Source organism: Pavona decussata, unplaced genomic scaffold (genome assembly GCF_977016875.1).
Source record: "Pavona decussata unplaced genomic scaffold, jaPavDecu1.1 SCAFFOLD_387, whole genome shotgun sequence".
Taxonomy (NCBI): Eukaryota; Metazoa; Cnidaria; class Anthozoa; order Scleractinia; family Agariciidae; genus Pavona; species Pavona decussata.
This window is the reverse complement of record NW_028145759.1, coordinates 171,124-190,196: the sequence shown is the minus strand read 5'-3', so window position 1 is coordinate 190,196 and position 19,073 is coordinate 171,124. Positions and strand designations below refer to the sequence as shown.

Genomic DNA, 19,073 nt, shown 5'->3' with positions numbered 1-19,073 from the left:
GCTGTGTATCACTCCCGTGGTGAATATGCAAAGGCTGAAGAGTACCAAACGAAAGCACTTGTAATAATTAAAGAAATTGGCGACAGAGAAGGAAAAGCTGCATGTTATGGAAACCTGGGAACTGTGTATCACTCCCGTGGTGAATATGCAAAGGCTGAAGAGTACCAAAGGAAAGCACTTGCGATAAAAAAAGAAATTGGTGACAAACACGGAGAGGCCACGTGTTTTGGAAACCTGGGAAATGTCTCTCAATCTCTTGGTGAATATGGAAAAGCTGAAGAATACCAAAGGAAAGCACTTGCAATAAGAAAAGAAATTGGCGACAAAAACGGAGAGGCCACGTGTTTTGGAAACCTGGGAAATGTCTCTCAATCTCTTGGTGAATATGGAAAAGCTGAAGAATACCAAAGGAAAGCACTTGCAATAAAAAAAAAAATTGGCGACAGAGAAGGGGAAGCTGCATGTTATGGAAACCTGGGAACTGTGTATCACTCCCGTGGTGAATATGCAAAGGCTGAAGAATATTTAAACAACGCACTTACAATACAAAGAAGACTTGGGCACAAAGGAGGAGAGGCCGCGTGTTATGGAAACCTGGGAAGAGTCTCCCAATCTCTTGGTGAATATGGAAAAGCTGAAGAATACCAAAGGAAAGCACTTGCAATAAGAAAAGAAATTGGCGACAAAAACGGAGAGGCCGCGTGTTATGGAAACCTGGGAAGTGTCTCCCAATCTCTTGGTGAATATGGAAAAGCTGAAGAATACCAAAGGAAGGCACTTGCAATAAGAAAAGAAATTGGCGACAGAGAAGGGGAAGCTGCATGTTATGGAAACCTGGGAAATGCGTATCATTCCCGTGGTGAATATGCAAAGGCTAAGGAATATCTAAACAACGCACTTGCAATACAAAAAAAACGTGGGAACAAAGAAGGAAAGGCCGCGTGTTATGGAAACCTGGGAAAAGTCTCTCGATCTCTTGGTGAATATGGAAAAGCTGAAGAATACCAAAGGGAAGCACTTGCAATAAGTAAAGAAATTGGCAACAGAAATGGGGAAGCTGTATGTTATGGAAACCTAGGAACTTTGTTTCGTTCTCTTGGTAAACATGCTGAAGCTAAACGGTATCATGAAATGGCACTTGACATAAGCAGAGAGATCGGTGACATAAGTGCAGAGGTAGTGTGGCACCTTCAACTTGCATACGACATCATTTTACAAGGAAATGTAGGTTCACAACATGAAACATTTTCCAATCTCTTTGCAAGTATTAACAAGTGCGAGAAAATGCGAAGTTTTCTCGGACGCAATGAACAATTTAAGATATCGCTTATAGAAAATCGCAGGGATTCCTATCATTTACTCAGCGCACTGCTTTGTGCTAGTGGAAATAAAAAAGATGCTGTTTGTGTTCAAGAACTTGCACGAGCCAGAGCTCTGGCAGACTTAATATCAGTTCAGCATTCTGCTCAACAACAAATATCAGTTAATGCGCCGTCCTGGGCTGATATTAAAAGGATCCTGAAGAAAGAAAGTAACTGTAGTTGTCTATACATTTCATACCGTGATCAATTTATGTTTTTGTGGGTCCTTGAAGGAAACAAACCAGTACATTTTCGTGAAATAGACGTCAACCAATGCTTTCTTAACAAGGAATTGGAGAGAGATGCTGATCAGGTTTTTAGTGAGGAAAGCTTTAGAAGGTTTAATGTTCTTTCTCAAGAGCAGTGCGAAGATCGATCACTATCGTTTTTGAAAGCCAGCGACTCAACACTTAAACCAGCCGAGGAAAGAAGCTTGACAGTTTACCGCCTAGTAGAGGAGGAAGAAGAGGAAAATCTGGAACTCCTTCCCACCCTAGCGGAGCGTTACAAAATGATCATTGCTCCTGTGGCTGACTTTCTTGACCAACCTGAACTTGTGATTGTTCCTGATCGCGTCTTGTACAAAGTTCCATATGCAGCTTTAATGGATGAAAGTGGAAATTACTTATCAGAGGCTTACAGGATCCGTATTGTTCCATCTTTGACGACTCTCGGGCTCATTCAGGACAGTCCAGCAGATTATCACAGTCAGACCGGAGCACTGATAGTAGGCGATCCAGACGTTAGGGACGTGTATTACAAGGGATGCTTTGGGGAACTTTCCCGTTTGCCATCTGCCAAAGAGGAAGCGGACATGATCGGAAAACTGATCGGAGCTGAGCCTTTGTTAGGGAAGGAAGCAACTAAGGAAGCGGTTCTTCAGAACATACACTCTGTAAGTCTGATTCATTTTGCTGCTCATGGTGATGCCGAAAGAGGAGAAATTGCCCTTTCTCCTGAAAGCTGGATGAAGCCTGGGACTGCGACCGAGAAAGACTACTTATTGACAATGGCTGACATTTCAGGAGTTCAACTGCGTGCAAAACTTGTAGTACTCAGCTGCTGTCACAGCGCACGAGGACATGTTAAAGCGGAGGGAGTTGTTGGAATCGCTCGAGCTTTCTTAGGATCCGGTGCACGCTCAGTGTTGGTTGCCCTGTGGGCCATACCAGACAAAGCAACAAAGAAACTGATGAGTCGTTTCTATGAGCACCTTGTTCGTGGGGAAAGTGCCAGTGAGTCTCTTCACCAGGCCATGAAGTGGATGAGAAAAAATGGCCATCCAGATAAGGGGGACTGGGCGCCATTCATGCTGATTGGAGATAACGTGACGTTTGATTTTCGAAAGTAAAGGTTAGTTTTACTATTGAGTTATATTATTAGGGGTTCTAAATGAATTATTCACTTGAAACCAGCAATTATTTATTAGTTATTTAACAGTTATTGCATGAGCTCGCGTTGGATATGAGATGGTAAATAGGCAACGAGGCGCGAAGCGCCTAGTTGGCTATAACTAATCTCATATCCAAGAAGCGCGAATGGAATAATTGTTTCATTAAATTCTCCGCGTTTGGATATTGGTGTTGAAGTTTACTGAATTTTTATATTTTAAGAAAAAATTTCCTTTTAATTAAAACGACCGGATGTTGAGGCAACCTCCGACCAAAACGCGCGAAACGTAATGATCACATGACACGCGCAGCTCTTTGCAAACGGAGTTGAATGAAAAATCGAAAGCGAAGAAAATCGGACACAGTCGGACATCTAAAATTCAAGAAACGTTTAAATGTACGAATAACAACCTTTCTGAGACTAGCATTCAAGTGCTTTTGAAGTTCCAGCTCATCGAGGAGCGTAATAGTTGTGCACATTTGAGGAAATGGTTTGCTGTGTGGTGCCGAGCGAAGGAAGAGATCAGGGCAAGGACGGCTTCTCTCATGCTGAACTGAATTCCTCGCGGACGATTTAAAACACTTCAGGCAAGTCCAAGTGTACGAGGTACAACCTCACTGAGACAAGCATTCAGTGCAAGTTTTTAAACTTCAAGCTTATTTGAGAAGCGTAAGAGCTGTGCATATTGGTGGAAATGTTTTGCTGAGTGGTGCCGAGCGACGGAAACGAACATTATGGCCGCCGCTCGTACGGATTTCATGCATGAACTTTTCCTGAAGTCCTCGTAAATGCGTAAAAACGTAAAGGCAGGCATAAAGCTCTTCCTAAGAAATTTCTTCGGTTGGCTTTAACCTCTTACGGCCAGGATTTGCAAGCCATCCTGAAATTTCTGTTGTGAAATTTCTATTGTTGTTGTTATGTGATCTAAAATCCGTAAAATCCTACAATTTTGAAGATTTTAAAGGAAACTTCAGAGGTACGTACTATTAAATAGTGTCATACCGAACTTTGTGGCTTTTATTGTTGTTATATTGAGATGGCATTGTTTGGTATTTCTTTCTTTCTTTCTTTCTCTTTTTTTTTTCTACATATTTCCGAAGAAACTTTCGCTTCCCGCCGAAAAAAAATTAGCTTAGCGACAACTGGGGCATTCGTTTTCCATATAAGGTCAAACTACGGTATATGAGTTGATAACCGAGATTTACTGAACCCATCAGAACGCTAGAAATGCAATATCCGAGGCTGGGAATTTAATAATGTCATTTATTCCAACAACGGAACTGGTGAGAAATAGGTTTAGTAGATAATCCTAATAATCCTTTTTCAGAGTTGTGATAGGACCATTTTTTACTTAGTAATGCGTGTGGGAGACGCAGGAAATAGTCCACTTGATTGTGCAGTATTCTGTTGTAAGGCTGTTAGCTGGGTTCTATGTTTCAATGTATACAGAGACGAATTATTGTTGATTTGTATCAACCTGAAAGTCGACTAATGGACATGTTTATTAAGTTTGTGCTGTTGTTATCAGTCCAACTATTCGTTTAGGGAACAACCTGGTCCCTTTAATCGCTATGCCCTCCCCTTTTCGATAGTTATACGCAAGGGCGAGAATTATGTCCAAAAAAACAGCTTGCAACACTGACCCTAAAACCGATTATGTTTATCATTTGCAGGTGACATATCTTGACCGAGGAATACCTGACAAGCTGGAACTTGGCAAGAGGACATCAGTACATTTAACAGTAAACCAAAGAGGAGTTTGAACACTCAATCACTTTAAGCTGAAGGCAATAACTATCAGACTCTTATTACTTAGAATTTAATTTTATTGTCTGGTTGTAAATTAAGTTATCTAAGCTTGTCAGCAAGCAGCTTTAGCTTGGCCAGCATGAAATAGATAACGGTCTCTTTAGATTCAAGAACAGACTATTTTACAATCACGTGATGAGTTTAGTGCTGTTACGAAATTTTTTCCTGGAAGGGGAACCCTGCATAATTAATCAAAATGGGTAATCGTTCTTCCCTTTAGGAGTCTAAAATGGGGTTGTAATTTGGTACCGTCAGCACTCAGAGTTTCCGAACTTTGCACAGTCAAAGTCATTGTTTTTCTGTCTTAGAAGGTGTAAAAAAAGGTAGAGACATTGGTTTTTCAAACGTGTTTGTCAATTATTTTGCTGCTCCTTTTTATATTTCCAACAGTTCGTCGTGTGTTGATTTGTAATTTTACTTAAAACGTCGATGAAGATTAAGTTTGTACATATCGAGTATTACAGTTTTCATTTTCCAAAGAGGAAAAAGTAGTGTAGATTTTCAGTGTTTGTCGATGGGTTATTTTTAGCCGCTTTTTTTTTTTCAGTAAAACGAAAGGATGTCACCTGTCACTAACAAATACAGGAAGCACAAAACGTATTTTCTACTTATGTCTTAAGTTTGATTTGATGATCCCTTGGAATTCTAACGTTGGTGCAGTGATCTTCAGACTAGAGTTGCCTCGGACTGATCCGGCTATATTCAGTTTGTCGTTAGTACATTTTAACGTTTTTTACTAAGATTTTTGTGGTAAATATTGAATAATGCAGTTTTTATTTCATAAAGGAAACAGATTTGTGTAGATTTTGCAGTAGATTGCTTAAGTTTTGCTGAGCTTTTTTAAAAGAAAGGATGTTTAGCTCCACTATAAGAAACAGGGAGCACAAAAGCATTTTGTATAAATGTCAAGTTGCCTCATTAACGTTCTCTCTTATGCTGTTTCCTTAAAAACCCTCTTTAGCGCTAGTCCGGAAAGTTTACATGAAGCCTGTTTTGGCCGTCACCAAACTGTTTATCGTCAAAAACAAATTTTTAAACGTTCGTCCTTTAACTACCAACTGCGTGTCACTGTGTCTATTTATAATAAAATACCGTTAGAAAGTTTTTATTTAAATGGTCACACTGTAGACCCTAGACGGAATCGTCCTGGGTGCGGCTAGAGGAAATACCCGGTGTTTCATGATGAGAATCTTCTACTTGAGCTAAAGAAAATAACAGGTTGTTTTCAAACAACTGCTGTAAGGTAAGCAAAAGAGCGCTTTTCAATGACCTGTACGTTAAAATGAAAATGTGTAAATATTTAGAAATTTTTTTGGCAACTCTGCGGGCTAAAGTTTATTAGAGAAAATGCGCAAACAAACGCGTTCATAGTCCTTTTATAAGAATATCTAGAATAACGTCTAATTTGGATTTACTGATAAAACTTACTGTAGCTAACAGAAGTAGTTGTTTGATAGGTTTATTTTATAATACAATTTGTCAATTGTACGGCTGCCAGAAAAACAGTTTACTATGATTTTGCTGAATGAGGTAGAATATCATGTGCTGCTTATCAAAGTTAAGGTATAGTAGGAAAATGAAAAGTAGTTATTGACTGATTAACTGACTGGCTGTCTTTAATGCACTTGAAAATACAGAACACGGAAGCCGGGGATGGGGGAAAGGGATAAATCCTTCGGAGCACCGGTCCTCGCCCTTTACACCGTAAGCGGGCCTTGTCCCAATCATGACGGTCATAGAATAGCTTACAAAGTTTTATAAGTTTAGGCCTTGTAATCAGGGTGTTCACTGGAAACAAGGATCAATCAAAAGAAGACTGGTGCAGAGAGTCCACCTTTGAAATTCTTGTCGACGGACAGGTATAAGTCACCCCTCCCTCGGTTAAAAATATAAAGGCAAGATTTCTCCTACAGACCACAGTTAAGGTTTTCTTGAACTGACTATCCTTGGTGACAACACCAATCAGAGTAAGGTGGGATTAATATTTTATTTGGAATTTCATTTCTGAGCATAAAGTTAAGAGGAATTTTTGGAGAGCCTCGATTGCTGGCAACAGTAAGTCGTTCATTGTACCTAGTGAAGAGAGGATGAGGTTCTTGATCAGGTATAACTTGGACCAACCTCAAAATGAGTCCCTTTTTTTTCGTCACCTTGTGTTTAGCATGCGTTAAGATATTATGCAGAATGCGTAAAAAGTACCGTAACTGAAAAGTTTAAGTGTGTTTTATGCTAAAACACCGTTCTGAAACGTTGGTTTTGTATTAAACAGAAACCCTCAGATCGTGGTACACGGCACAACAATCGCTAAATACGACTGAAAGCACGACTTTTCAAACTTATGGCACGTGCTTTAGATTAATCACGTATCATGCCGACTGACACAAATATTGTTCGTAGACGTTAGCGAAGAGAGAGCGCTTTGAAAACCTGATTGGCTCGAGATTCGAAATTTGTACTGAAGTACTTTAAACAGCAAAAGGAGCGTGTAGCATATAGTCACCCAAAATACAAACACTTTTAAAACTCTCCTCGTCACGACACGCTACACTGAGACGCCTCTTCAACCAGTTACCCCCGCACCGCTACTACCCCTGCGTGATACCACTAAAGACTACAGAGATAGATTAAGGCCTTCTTTTTTTCGCTTCTTTTTATTCCCAGTCCGTATATGCTCGTCATAGCCGGCATTATAGAAGTCAGATCACGTGCCCTCTATTTAGCTGTTCATTAGAGTGTTCGGTTTTACGAGTTACCATGTGCTTTGCATGTTCAAGTGATCGTTTCATGTTAATATAATTGTATTTGAACAGCGTGTATTCACTAATGTTGAAAAGAAATTGTACTGCGCACCACAACCTCAAAAATTACGCAATTCAAAATCGAAGGACTCCAAACTTGAAATAAGAAATAATTCGAAGTCGAACCACGGAGTTGGAAAGCGGAGCATGCTAAGGTTGAAAAAGGAACAATGACCAAGAATTCGCAAAGGAAGCATTGAGCCACCCAAAACTAAATCAACCTAAATAAGGAAAATGAAGCACCGTGGAACTTGGAAAGGAAAAAACTCGAAAACGAATCATCGGCAATATTAAAAAAAAAAAGTACTCAATTGAATAAAAAAACGAAACACTCAGACTTAAAAAACATAATTCGTCAACTTTAAAACGAATAACTCAGCATTAGGGGTTATCGGACACGGATCGAAATGTCAGCGTTCTAAATACCTAATTATCAATACCTAAAACTACTCAAGTAAATTTAGACACGGGTCTTCAGTTATTTCTCCCAAAAAGTCAGGGGCCGGCTTTATCTTCTAAGGCCTTCACACTAATATCTTGACTCGGTGCGACCAGAAAATGCTGGAAAACGTTCGACCAAAAGTTGAAAAAGTTTAATTTGATAGTTTTTTTTTCTTTACTAGTACCATACAGGTAAGAACGGCAAAAATAAAACTTCGGTGCTTAGAAATTATTAAATTTTTCGTTAGTTCTAAAAATAAACGATGTTTTGTACTTGAACACAGTCCCTAAAAACATCACTGATGTTTTAGTACCTTTAATATAAGTTATTAAAAATGTTGCCAAGCGTGAGAATTAAGTAAGTAATATTCGTGACAGTATAAAGATTATGTGATCCAGGTGGGAGCCTGCAGGAAGTAATAAAAACTGTTCCCATTTTTTACTCTAAAGATTTTTAAAAGCAACCGTGAAAGACCACGTGACAACAGATGACCTCTCTAACCCTTTTAATTTCTAAAAGTTATTGCCATCAAGCCGATGCTAGAGTTTTTTTTTTATGTTGTTTAAAATGTTAACAAAGTTAGAAAACACCCAACATACACACACACTAAATTTTTCAAGACAGGAATTTAGGACCAGGCCTTAATTCATCTGTGTGCATTTAATCTGATCTGATATTAGTTCAACAACCCGAATAAACCAATGAACGTTTCATTTTCGAGTCTCAGATGCTTCGTTTTCGAGCTTTTGATGTTCCTTTTTAAATTTATTGTGCTTTTGTTTTCGATCGTTAGCTGCTACTGCAGAAACTTGTTTATTCCGCTACGTTGTGAATTCCGCTCATTCCCGATTGTGACGATTTGTTAAGCCGTGCGAGAGGTATCGAGGTAAGTACAAATAATTTCGAAAGCGTGTTGTTTTGTATGTTTTGTATATATCACCTTATATCAATTTAATCGGAATTTAATCAAAAGCCAAAAGAGCGTTTGCGAAAGAGGCTACACTTTGATAGGCGGAACTGCTCGTTTCAGCAAACATCAAATGCAAACATGAAAACCTAAAAATTGGAGGAAACGAATTAAAGATTCAAGGCAATTCCGTGGGTGAAAGGCTAAGGGTAAAATAAGAAACTAAAATTTAAGCTCCGCAATAAATTTCATTCGGGGTCTAGTGTGAGCGATAAGAACTATTCACCAGAACAAATGTAAACACTGAAAGTTTGCTAATGCCCAGCGACGATCAGAGCAACGCTTGACGTATTTCCATATTTACGTTCATTTGGATAAAGCTTTTAATCTTCTTTCGATGTTATAAAACGCTGACAGAGGCCGTCGTTTGAACGTAGAAAGATATCAGCAAGGTTTAAGTCACATGCTTGGCAACCCGCGAGGAAAAAACAATTACGAAGGTTCTTTGAAGAAAAACTGGACGCTTTTTTTTGTCGATTGACAACCACGTAAATCCATCAAGGAACGTGTTAAGCAAAGAACATTGTGTACATAAATTAATGCATTCCCGCAATGCGGTATTGCGTCCACGAATTCTTGTAGTTTAGTTTCATGGGAGTATCGCTTTTAACACGGTTACCAGGCTATTCACATCTGCATTCACGAGTTGGTTCACAGGAGGTTTAATTTGATGTTCTGTGTTTGTGTTTTGTTTGTTTGTCTTTCGTGAAATTCGCCCCACAAGTGACCTTAATACGTAAAACATACCGACTTCATGTTCACGGAAGTCACAATTTCAGTTTCAATGTTTTTCAAGTAAACAAATAATAGCTTTTTCCAAATTTGAATACTGTGATTTTCCTTTTTCCTTCTTTTTTGCTCACACTACATATACAAAACCACTTGATTAAAGTTGATTATGATGAAGCATCGAGTAGTGTAATTATCACTTTACTTAATTATCAGCTTTATCGACGTTAATTATCAGCTGTTTCATTTTTGAGCTGAACGGCTGACTTTTCAGCTACTTCATTTTGATCAGTCAAATGTTATATGTGCTTTGTCAAACTGCAAAACAGACCGTTTTTTTGCGTTGGCCCGTCGCATGAACACCCACAGTCTTTAAACGAAAGTTTGAAGCGAGTGAAGCTCCCACGCGAGAATCCACGCAATTGATGCCTCGCGCCTTCGGTCATTCACATTAACCGCCGGGAATTTTCAAGAGAGAAAAACTATTTGTGTTTCAGCTTTGAGTACTTCGGTTTCAAAATACGCATCACCACTGATTTTTGTCTCTCTTCCATATTTAGTCATTTCTTTCTTTTTGTTTTAATAATTTTAAGGTGGAAGCTTTGTAAATAAATAAAATTATATATTATTATATATGATAACAATAAATTAAAAATATATATACCGTCTAGTATTTGTCAACCCTATATTCAAGTTACGACACACAGTTAAGCTGCCGCTCACTATTCCTTATTCTATAGGATGCCGATTAATCTGCAAGACTAGGATGCTTTGTTTCTCGAGTTTTCGGTGCTTCGTTTTCGAGCCATCGATAGATGTTTCGTTTTTCCACTTTTAATGACATCATTTGCCAACATTGGGTATTCCTTTTTTTGAAATTAACGCGTTTTGTGCTTCGAGTTCTCAATGTTTAGTGCCCACAATAATAAAAGTCCTCTTTTTCGCCACCACTGTTAACATTCCCACGACTGCTCAAGACGAAGTTTTATCACAGTAAGTGGCGTCGTGGTAAGTTTTGATATTTTAAACCTTCGTTTTCTTGTATGCCCTTTATTTATACCATTTGAATATTAAATAGAACTATAATTTCCGTTTTATCGTTGCCGTCAAATAGCAACGCAGTTGTATCAAAATCTTTAATTTTCATGTGTTTTCTCTGCAGAGGGCTGTTTGGTCGTCATTTCTTTTGTTAGTTAGCTCCCTTAAATTATTCTATTATTGTAATTTGGTAGTTTTTAACTCCATTATAATATATCTTCTTTTTTTAAAATTCGTTTTTTAGCTATTAAGCGCTATCCTCGTGGAAGACTTTAATTACCAAATATCTTAATTTATAAGAAAACGTCGAAATATGTAGACATAATATGGAACTGCACAGTTTTTCGTGCCTTTCATTAATTAGAAATTTGGAAATCTGAAGAAGAGAATGCAATATAATTATCAACACTTACCTAACGAAACTAGTGGTGATGGAATGTAACAGAATACTAGCGAAAACGAACCGAGGTTCAGATAATACATAATTTCCTTTACTCTCGTTGTACTGAATTTCAATCGATATCTACATGTTTTTTTGAAAATTTCACCCAAGGCATGGCAGATTCTTTCGGTTCTTGCTCGGTTGCGTGTGTTTTCTTTGTTGGGAAAATCCCTTTTTTCACTTATTATTTTCGGCCTTTCATTTGGTCCCACAAGGAACAGAGAAGGGAAGTTCCCTTGGATGATAAGTCGCAATGCTGGACTATTTTATATCCTGAGCGGAGAGCTTAGTTTGTGGAGTTAATTTTTGAGTAAAGTGGATATTTAAACATTGACTCTGAAAAGTCCCGTGGGGACGAGCCAATAAAGTATGTATGAATGTATTTTTAGCACGCAGAGGTATTTAATATATTTAAATAAATAAAGTCGAGTAAAAAGACTTGGTTTTTGGGTCACAACTCACTTTGACTCTACTCATTTAGGCGTGTATTCAAAAACCTTTTTCTCCATCACTAGCTTATTGTCAAAAACAGCTCACATCACCAAAAATAATGACGTCACAGCGGTACAACTGGCTTATTCCCAAGGTGCGCATGTATCCTGGCTTAGTAATTAAAGGATTAAGAATGTTTGTTATCCTTTTTAACTCGTGAAGGCGCTTGCGCAATGAACGAGTTATCGCTGTGGGCTGAATGCTCGATAAGCTGTAAACTTTATATCAAATGATTTAATCGAAATTTAATCAAAAGCATAATTATTCTTGAGTTAACCTATAGTGCATGTATTCACCATCAGCCGCCATTACGGGACAAAAAACAAGGACTAAAACTCAAGTCAACGAATAACTTAATCTTAAAAGAAAACAGCTAGAAGTTGTGTTGTCTGCCAACTCCTTCCACTGACCGAAACTAAGGGGCAACTTTCCTTTCAGTAGGGATATTTTCCAATAGTTCGACTTCCACTTAGTGGGAAGTTAAAGAACTCACTCACTGTTCGCAAAGAGTAGGGGACGTAGTTCCCGGTGTTGTGGTCTGGTCTTTGGGCGTATATTCTCATGGTTGGGTGGGAAAATGCTGAGAGATATTAGCTGCATTAAGCTACTCTAAAATTCGAGGGTAAATAAAGATATGATGTTGATGATAATGATGATGATGATTAACCTCCCTCGCAGACGCTCTTTTGGTTCGTTTTGTTGGGGGAGGAAAGATTGCGTGACCAGCCAAAAGAGCGTCTGCGAGAGAGGCTACACTTCAATAGGCGGAACTTCTCGTTTCAGCAAACATCAAATGCAAACATGAAAACCGTTAAAAGAGCTTACCTTAAAAATCCGAAGAAATGACGTGACTGAAATAATACAAAATTCTACAGAGCCATATATAAATCTCCCTTCGGTGTCAAGCCTAATCGATAAGATCACGACGTAAACACTGAATTTAGATAGAGCCAAAACACATCACTACATGCATTTCTATCCCAACACACGTTCAATTAACTTTAAAGATTCAAGGCAATTCCGTGGGTGAAGGGCTAAGGGTAAAATATAGGAAACTAAAACTTAAGCTTCGCAATAAAATTCATTCGGAGTCCAGTGTGAGCGATGAGATATATTCACCGGAACAAATGTAAACACTGACGTCTGAAAGTTTGCTAATGCACAGCGACAATCAGCGCAACGCTTGACCTATTTCCATATTTACGTTCATTTGGATGAAACCTATAACAAGATTGAAATCTTCTTCCGATGTTATAAAACGCTAACAGGAAACCGTCGGTTTTAACGTAGAAAGAAATATTGCCATACTGAAAACAGCAAGATTAAAGTCACGTGCTTGGCAACCAAAATCATTCACATGTATCAAGTTTTATTCGGTAAGAATACGGTGCACGGGAAAAACAATTACGGAGGTTCTTGGAAGAAAAACTGGACGCTTTTTTGTCGATTGACAACCACGCAAAACCACCAAGAGAACGTGTACGTCCACCTTTGTGCATAATGCATTCCCGCAATGCGGTATGGCGTCCACGAATCCTTATAGCTTAGTTTCATGCCAGTACCGCTTTTAATACGGTTACCCGGGTATTCACATCTGCAGTCACGAGTTGGCTCACAAGAGCCTTCATTTGATTTCTGTGTTTGTGTTTTGTTTGTTCGTTTGTCTTTCGTGTAATTCGCCCCACAAGTGACCTAAATATGTAAAACATACTGACTTCATGTTCAAGGAAGTCACAATGTCAGTTTCAATGTTATCCATGTAAACAAATTAATAGCTGTTTCTAAATATTAATACTGTGTTTTTCCTTTTTCCTTCTTTTTTGCTCACACTACATATACAAAACCACCTAATTAAAGTTGATTATGATTATGATAAAGCATCGAGTAATGTAATATTAAAGTCTTAAAGACTTTAATTACCAGCTCTTTCATTTTCGAGTTAAACAGCCGACTTTTCATTCAGCTACTTCAATTTGTATTCGAATGTAATAAGTGTTTTGTCAAACTACAAAACAGACCGTACTTTTTGCGTTGGTCCGTCGTATGAACACTCGCAGTCTTCAAACGAAAGTCTTAAGCGCTTGATGCTCCCACGCGAGAATCCACGCATTTGACGCCTTGCGCCTTCGGTCATTCGTGTCACCCCCCGGAAATTTCAAAAAAAAGAAAAAAATATTTGTGTTTCAACTTTCAGTACTTCGGTTTCAAAATGCGCGGCAACACTGATTTTTGTGTCTCTTCTATTTTTAGTCATTTTTTTCAATAATTTCAAGGTGTAAGCTTTGTAAAAAAATAAAATTATATATGATAAGTAAAGTCCGTCTAGTATTTGTCAACCCTATATTCAAGTTACGACACAGTTAAGCTGCCGCTCACTATTCCTTATTCTATAAGATGCCGATTAATATGCAAGACTAGGATGCTTTGTTTCTCGAGTTTTCGGTGCTTCGTTTTCGAGCCATCGGTAAGCGTTTCGTTTTACCACTTTTGATGACATCAATTGCCAGCATTGGGTATTCCTTTCTTTAAGTTTAACGCGTTTTGTGTTTCGAGTTCTCAATGTTTAGTGCCCACAATAATAAAAGTCGTCTTTTTCGCCACCACTGTTAACATTCCCACGACTGCTCAAGGCGACGCTTTATCACAGTAAGTGGCGTCGTGGTAAGTTTCGATATTTTAAACCTTCGTTTTCCTGTATGCCCTTTATTTATACCATTTGAATATTAAATAGAACTATAATTTCCGTTCTATCGCTGCCGTCAAATAGCAACGCAGTTGTATCAAAATCTTTCATGTGTTTTCTCTGCAGAGGGCTGTTTGGTCGTCATTTCTCGAAATTGTTAGTTAGCTGTCTTTAATTATTCTATTATTGTTATTTGGTAGTTTTTAACTCCATCATTATCTTTTTTTTTTTCGATTGGTGCTATCGAAGTGAAAGGCTTTTATTACCAAATAAGTGAATAAGAAAACGTTGACATATGTAGAAATAGTATGAAACTACACAGTTTTTCATGCCTTTCATTAATTAGAAATTTGGAAAACTGAAGGTAAATATATATGCAATATAATTGTCAACCCGTTACGTAATGAAACTCGCGGTGATGGAATGGAACAGAACACTGGCAACTGAACGCATCTTTGCTCAATCAATACTTAATGTCTTTCTTCAGTTCTTTTTGTACCGAATTCCGTTTATATGATTTTGAAAATTTCACCCAAGGCATGGCAGATTCTGTCGGTTCTTGCTCGATTGGGTGTGTTTTTCTTTGTAGGGAAAATCCCTTTTTTCACTTGATATTATTTTCGACCTTTCGTTTGATCCCACAAGGAACAGAGCACGGAAGTTCGCTTGGATGATGAACAGTGCTGTCTGACTAAGGTATGGGTCGCACTTGGACAAAGTTTTCAACTTTGCCGGCAAAGAAACCACACAAAATTTGAAACCGCGACCGGAAAGCAAACTTTTGCTTTCAACTATCAGGGTTGCACTAGGTGAAACAAATATGTCAGTGCACAGGCGTCCCAAGCTCACGTTTAGAGAAAGCGAAAAATTAATTATCTATTTATTCAAATATGCGTCACGGCTGTGTGAGTTGGAACGTGACCTTTCGTCTTACGCGTGTTAGGTTACACGAGAACCGTTGAGAATTTGAGCGCTTTATAAGACGTTGTATGGAGAATAAAATATCGTTCTTTTAGAACGCTAAATACTTTAAAATATCCTCCTTTTTTACGTAAGATGATTAAAACAAACTCACCTCTTGCGTGTCTGTTGTGCTTTTTCGTTATTTTCGCTGCCTTGAGACGGAGTCAAGGCACCACACTCGGGTTTCGACCGTTTCCAACTCGGAGGCGGTTTGCGTCCAGAAAATCCATCCGATCGGAATTTTTTTCGCCCACAGTTAAAGCTCTATGATCCTTGCACCCGCATAAATTTTTCTTCTTCGAAAATCCTCGCGCATTACACTGAAGATGAGCATTTTCCACTGCCGATTCCACGATCGCTCCTTTCTGCGGCACCTTGTGATATTGTGATCGATCACAGCCGTGGAAGAAGCTTGGGTCCAAGGTCAAATTTCGCGCTACCCAGGGTGGTACGGTCAATTTTAAAATGTACATTACTTACCCCATTAACTGACTGTACCACCCTGGGTAGCGCGAAATTTGACCTTGGACCCAAGCTTCTTCCACGGCCGTGATCGATCACTGTGTATACCCCCTGGATCTTTCAAAAATAATGTTTTCTATTTGAAAACACAAAAATTAGGCTTGTGATTTTGCTTACTACGATACTGTTTTAGTTTAAATACAAAACTTTGAGTCTCCCTGAAATTTAAGTCAGTTTTAGGCTCCGAGTGCTTGGGCCCATATTCCTACATGTAACTACACACCAGTAATGTAGCGAATGAGTTATTCAACTTTCTCTACAGAGAGCTAACCACCCATCAAAATGCCAAGGGTGTGTCCAGGGGGGGGGGGGGGGGTCAATTGGGTGCTCTTGGATTTGACTGATAAATTATAATAATAAATGATTACATGTACATGATTATAAAACTTGCAGTCAATGCCCAGTTTCTGGCATGAACCATTCATTCAACCCTTTTGTATTAATTGCCCCTATATTTTAGTTTTAGAGCACTGCACTAACTCATGAACTGTCCAAGTAATGATCTTGTGAGTAAAATATGTAGATGAGGGTCAGTGGATTCTCTGATAATTATATTATACTGCATGATAGATGTTTGTTTCACTCTTACAGTGCGACAGGGAAAACCGTGGACACCTGAAATATGTACATGTAAGGAATGTTATTTCTGTCTAATGACATGTCCGAAATCCACTTACCAAACTGCAGAGTGTTTAATGTTGTTTACATGGCAAGAATTGTGTCAGCTTTAGATTTTCTGGGTAATTGATTAAATTTGAGCTAATTCTGGTCATTTAAGGTCTGAGACTACTCATAGAGAAACAGAACAGTGCATGTATAAATTATTTTGTCCTTTCCCAGATCACTGGCGCTCCAAGGCAATTGTTGCTTTCAACATGTGGCACAATTTCGCTTAAATACCAGTGTATTATCTACTACTAGTGAAATAAAACAAGTCAATTCAACAAAAAATATAAACGATTTATTGAACGATGAAAACTGATATTTCGGAACTAATTTTTAAGCCTAATAGCTACAGCACTGTATGAGAAATGTTCGTGTTCCTTTGTTTATCATTTTTCTATGAAAGTGAGTTAAAAGAATGCAACAGTTTGCCTGCTGCAAGTCTCCTTTAATCAGGAACCAAAGTCGACGAAGTTGAACATGCTTCAGGGTCACAAATAGGAATGAAATCCTCGATCACTCAATCATCCAGAATTAGGCATTCTAGCACTACTGGGAGTGGAAACTGCTGTTGCATGAGGGCCCGTAATATTGACCTTTTCGATTCTTTTGATTTTGATTAAACCCGACTAATTAACTGGAGTGGAGGTTTCCCGGCACGGTAAATATCCATCACTTTCACCGACACTGAGGTGAATAATGATTGTTATTGTTTTAGTATATACCTCACAAGCTGGACCAAAAAATTATTTTATTTCTGAAAATATATAAATGGTATGAAATTTTAAAATCTCGCGCACCCAAGGTAAGTGATTTCTTATTGTACAAAGTTCCATCACCGGCTTTCTTGCAGTCAAATAAAACTTTTGGAGACACTTGTTTAGTTCCTACAGTGTCATTTCTTCAATTTTTTCTGTGAAATTCATCTTGTTGTTGAAACCATACTAAAAAATTATTAGATGTTTCATTATTTTCATTGTAATTTTAGTGCTTGGCAGTTTTTGTAAATAAGGGATTGTATTCTCATTTTTCGCCTTAGAATATGAGGTTGAAATAAAGAACTTACCATTTAATGCTGTCAAACCAAACTTTGTTGCCATTTATGAATTTTTTTTAACAGCTGTCTCCTTTACTGAAATAATTTCGTCTTAAGTAACCGTGGCGAAATGGGAAGCCATCTCGTTTCTCTTCTGGCGCCCTGCTCGGAGGTGAATAGTACTTGGCCAATCACCTCCGAGCTACCCAATCAGCGCGCCCGAAAAGTACTATAAACTTGTGGTATATTATACTAATAATGGCTATACAGCTTGCGATTAGGCACGTGATGTCGTCAAACATGATTGGCTTAAAAACAATAAGCATTCCCGACATATTTTAGGTGTTCACGGCTTCCCCGGTCGCACTGGACATACAGTAATGTGGTTACCGTATACTTCGAACTGTAAGTTGTTCTCCGAATATTATGACGAAAGAGGTTAGGTGTATGCATAGTACATGTAACCTTATGTGAGTTTACCCGGAGATTTTAGTTAGACCAGATATGGCGACAGAACCAACCATGAACTTGGCTTGACTTTATATCATCAGATTTAAGGCACATGAAAACATATGGCGTCACATATCATAAATTACACTTCCAATGGTCGATTAGCGAGAAATAGACTCATAAACTTATGTACCAGATCATACCTTCACTATCTGTTAAAACCTCCTTTCATCCACTGAACATTGCTCTGAGCATACTGTCCTGGTTCGAAAGAGTTCCAAATATCGTCGTGTAATGAAGGGAGCCTCCTACATTGAGTTTGACGTATTTTGTAGGCGAACCTCTGATAGTCATTGGATGCGTTGCGTCCCCAGACATCTTGCTCGTTCTTCGGGCTTCTCGTTCAGGCTTCCGCTTTGAGGTATGACAGCCTTTGAAGGGAAATATTTGATTGTCTTCGTTTAAATACACTCCAAAAGGTTCCTTCCCAAAATAACTCTTTCCAGGGTTACTCGTAAGTTATGGCACCTCATGTATGTTGCACCATAGTGTGGACTCATTAGTGCATTACGGCGCGACACGACAAACAGGCTTTTCCAGTTGCATATGAAAGTGAAAGTAGCCTTGGACAGTCTTCGGTAAGTACATTTTCATTTTTGTTCTCTTAGCTCTTCGTATAGCGTTGATTTACACCAGCGTAAAGTAGAACTACTCTTTCCATACTTGCGGGATAGGGTATGGTTTTTGAGGTTGTCAGTCCTTAAATAGGGTATCATTTTTTCCTCATTTAGCAACGCGTTCCTGGATTAGTCCTTAGATAGGGTACCTAAATTGTATCAGTTAAATTGAGGTTTGTAAGCGCCACGTTTTACGAAAAGGAAATGTTTTTTAAAACTGAAGTGTCTGTAGAAGTATTAGAAAAGCGATTTTCATAGAGATTTGTGTTTATCCGTGTACATTAGCCGTTGTTTGCGTCCCTTGAATAGGGTGTCATTTTTCGGGTTCGGTCATTAAAAAGGGTATCCGTTTACCCTTCCTTTACCCTTAAATAGGGTCAGGGTTTGAGAACCTTCACGGCACACCCCTGTCGAAAATTTTCGGGAGTACCCCCCCCGGGTGTGGAGAACAGTTGATCGAAGCTGGGGCGGAAGTAGCTTGTTGTGTGGCGACGTTGTTTCGTTTCGGTGGATTATTTGTTCGGAAGGTCTTCACCAAGTAACCACACAAGAAATTCGGATTAGATTGTAAGAAACACTTCCAGTATTCTGTAGACAAATGTCACCTCA

The 19,073-nt window shown here is 38.6% G+C and overlaps 3 protein-coding genes across 6 annotated transcripts in view; all 3 read left to right on the top strand.

Moving 5' to 3' along the window:
• The window catches only part of LOC146451439 (uncharacterized), a 30,008-nt gene extending 23,844 nt beyond the window's left edge, over positions 1–6,164 (top strand). Inside the window, exons 3-4 of the mRNA XM_085099115.1 lie at positions 2–2,708; positions 4,427–6,164. Of these exons, the coding sequence (XP_084955241.1) occupies positions 2–2,708; positions 4,427–4,430 (2,711 nt within the window). The 3' untranslated portion in view covers positions 4,431–6,164. The remainder of the gene's footprint in view (position 1; positions 2,709–4,426) is intronic.
• The window catches only part of LOC146451436 (uncharacterized), a 136,186-nt gene that overhangs the window by 25,473 nt on the left and 91,640 nt on the right, over positions 1–19,073 (top strand). Inside the window, exon 1 of one of the 4 annotated variants that reach the window (XM_085099123.1) lies at positions 13,913–14,131. The exons of 2 other annotated variants lie outside the window; for them this stretch is intronic. The gene's annotated coding sequence lies outside the window, so the exon portion shown is untranslated. Of the gene's footprint in view, positions 1–13,912; positions 14,132–18,360; positions 18,426–19,073 lie in introns of those variants that run through there. One more of the 4 variants, XM_085099121.1, reaches the window with a different exon arrangement.
• Positions 1–19,073, top strand: part of LOC146451438 (tetratricopeptide repeat protein 28-like) — a gene marked incomplete at its 5' end in the record, with an annotated part of 86,179 nt that overhangs the window by 22,227 nt on the left and 44,879 nt on the right. The gene's annotated exons all lie outside the window — the stretch shown is intronic.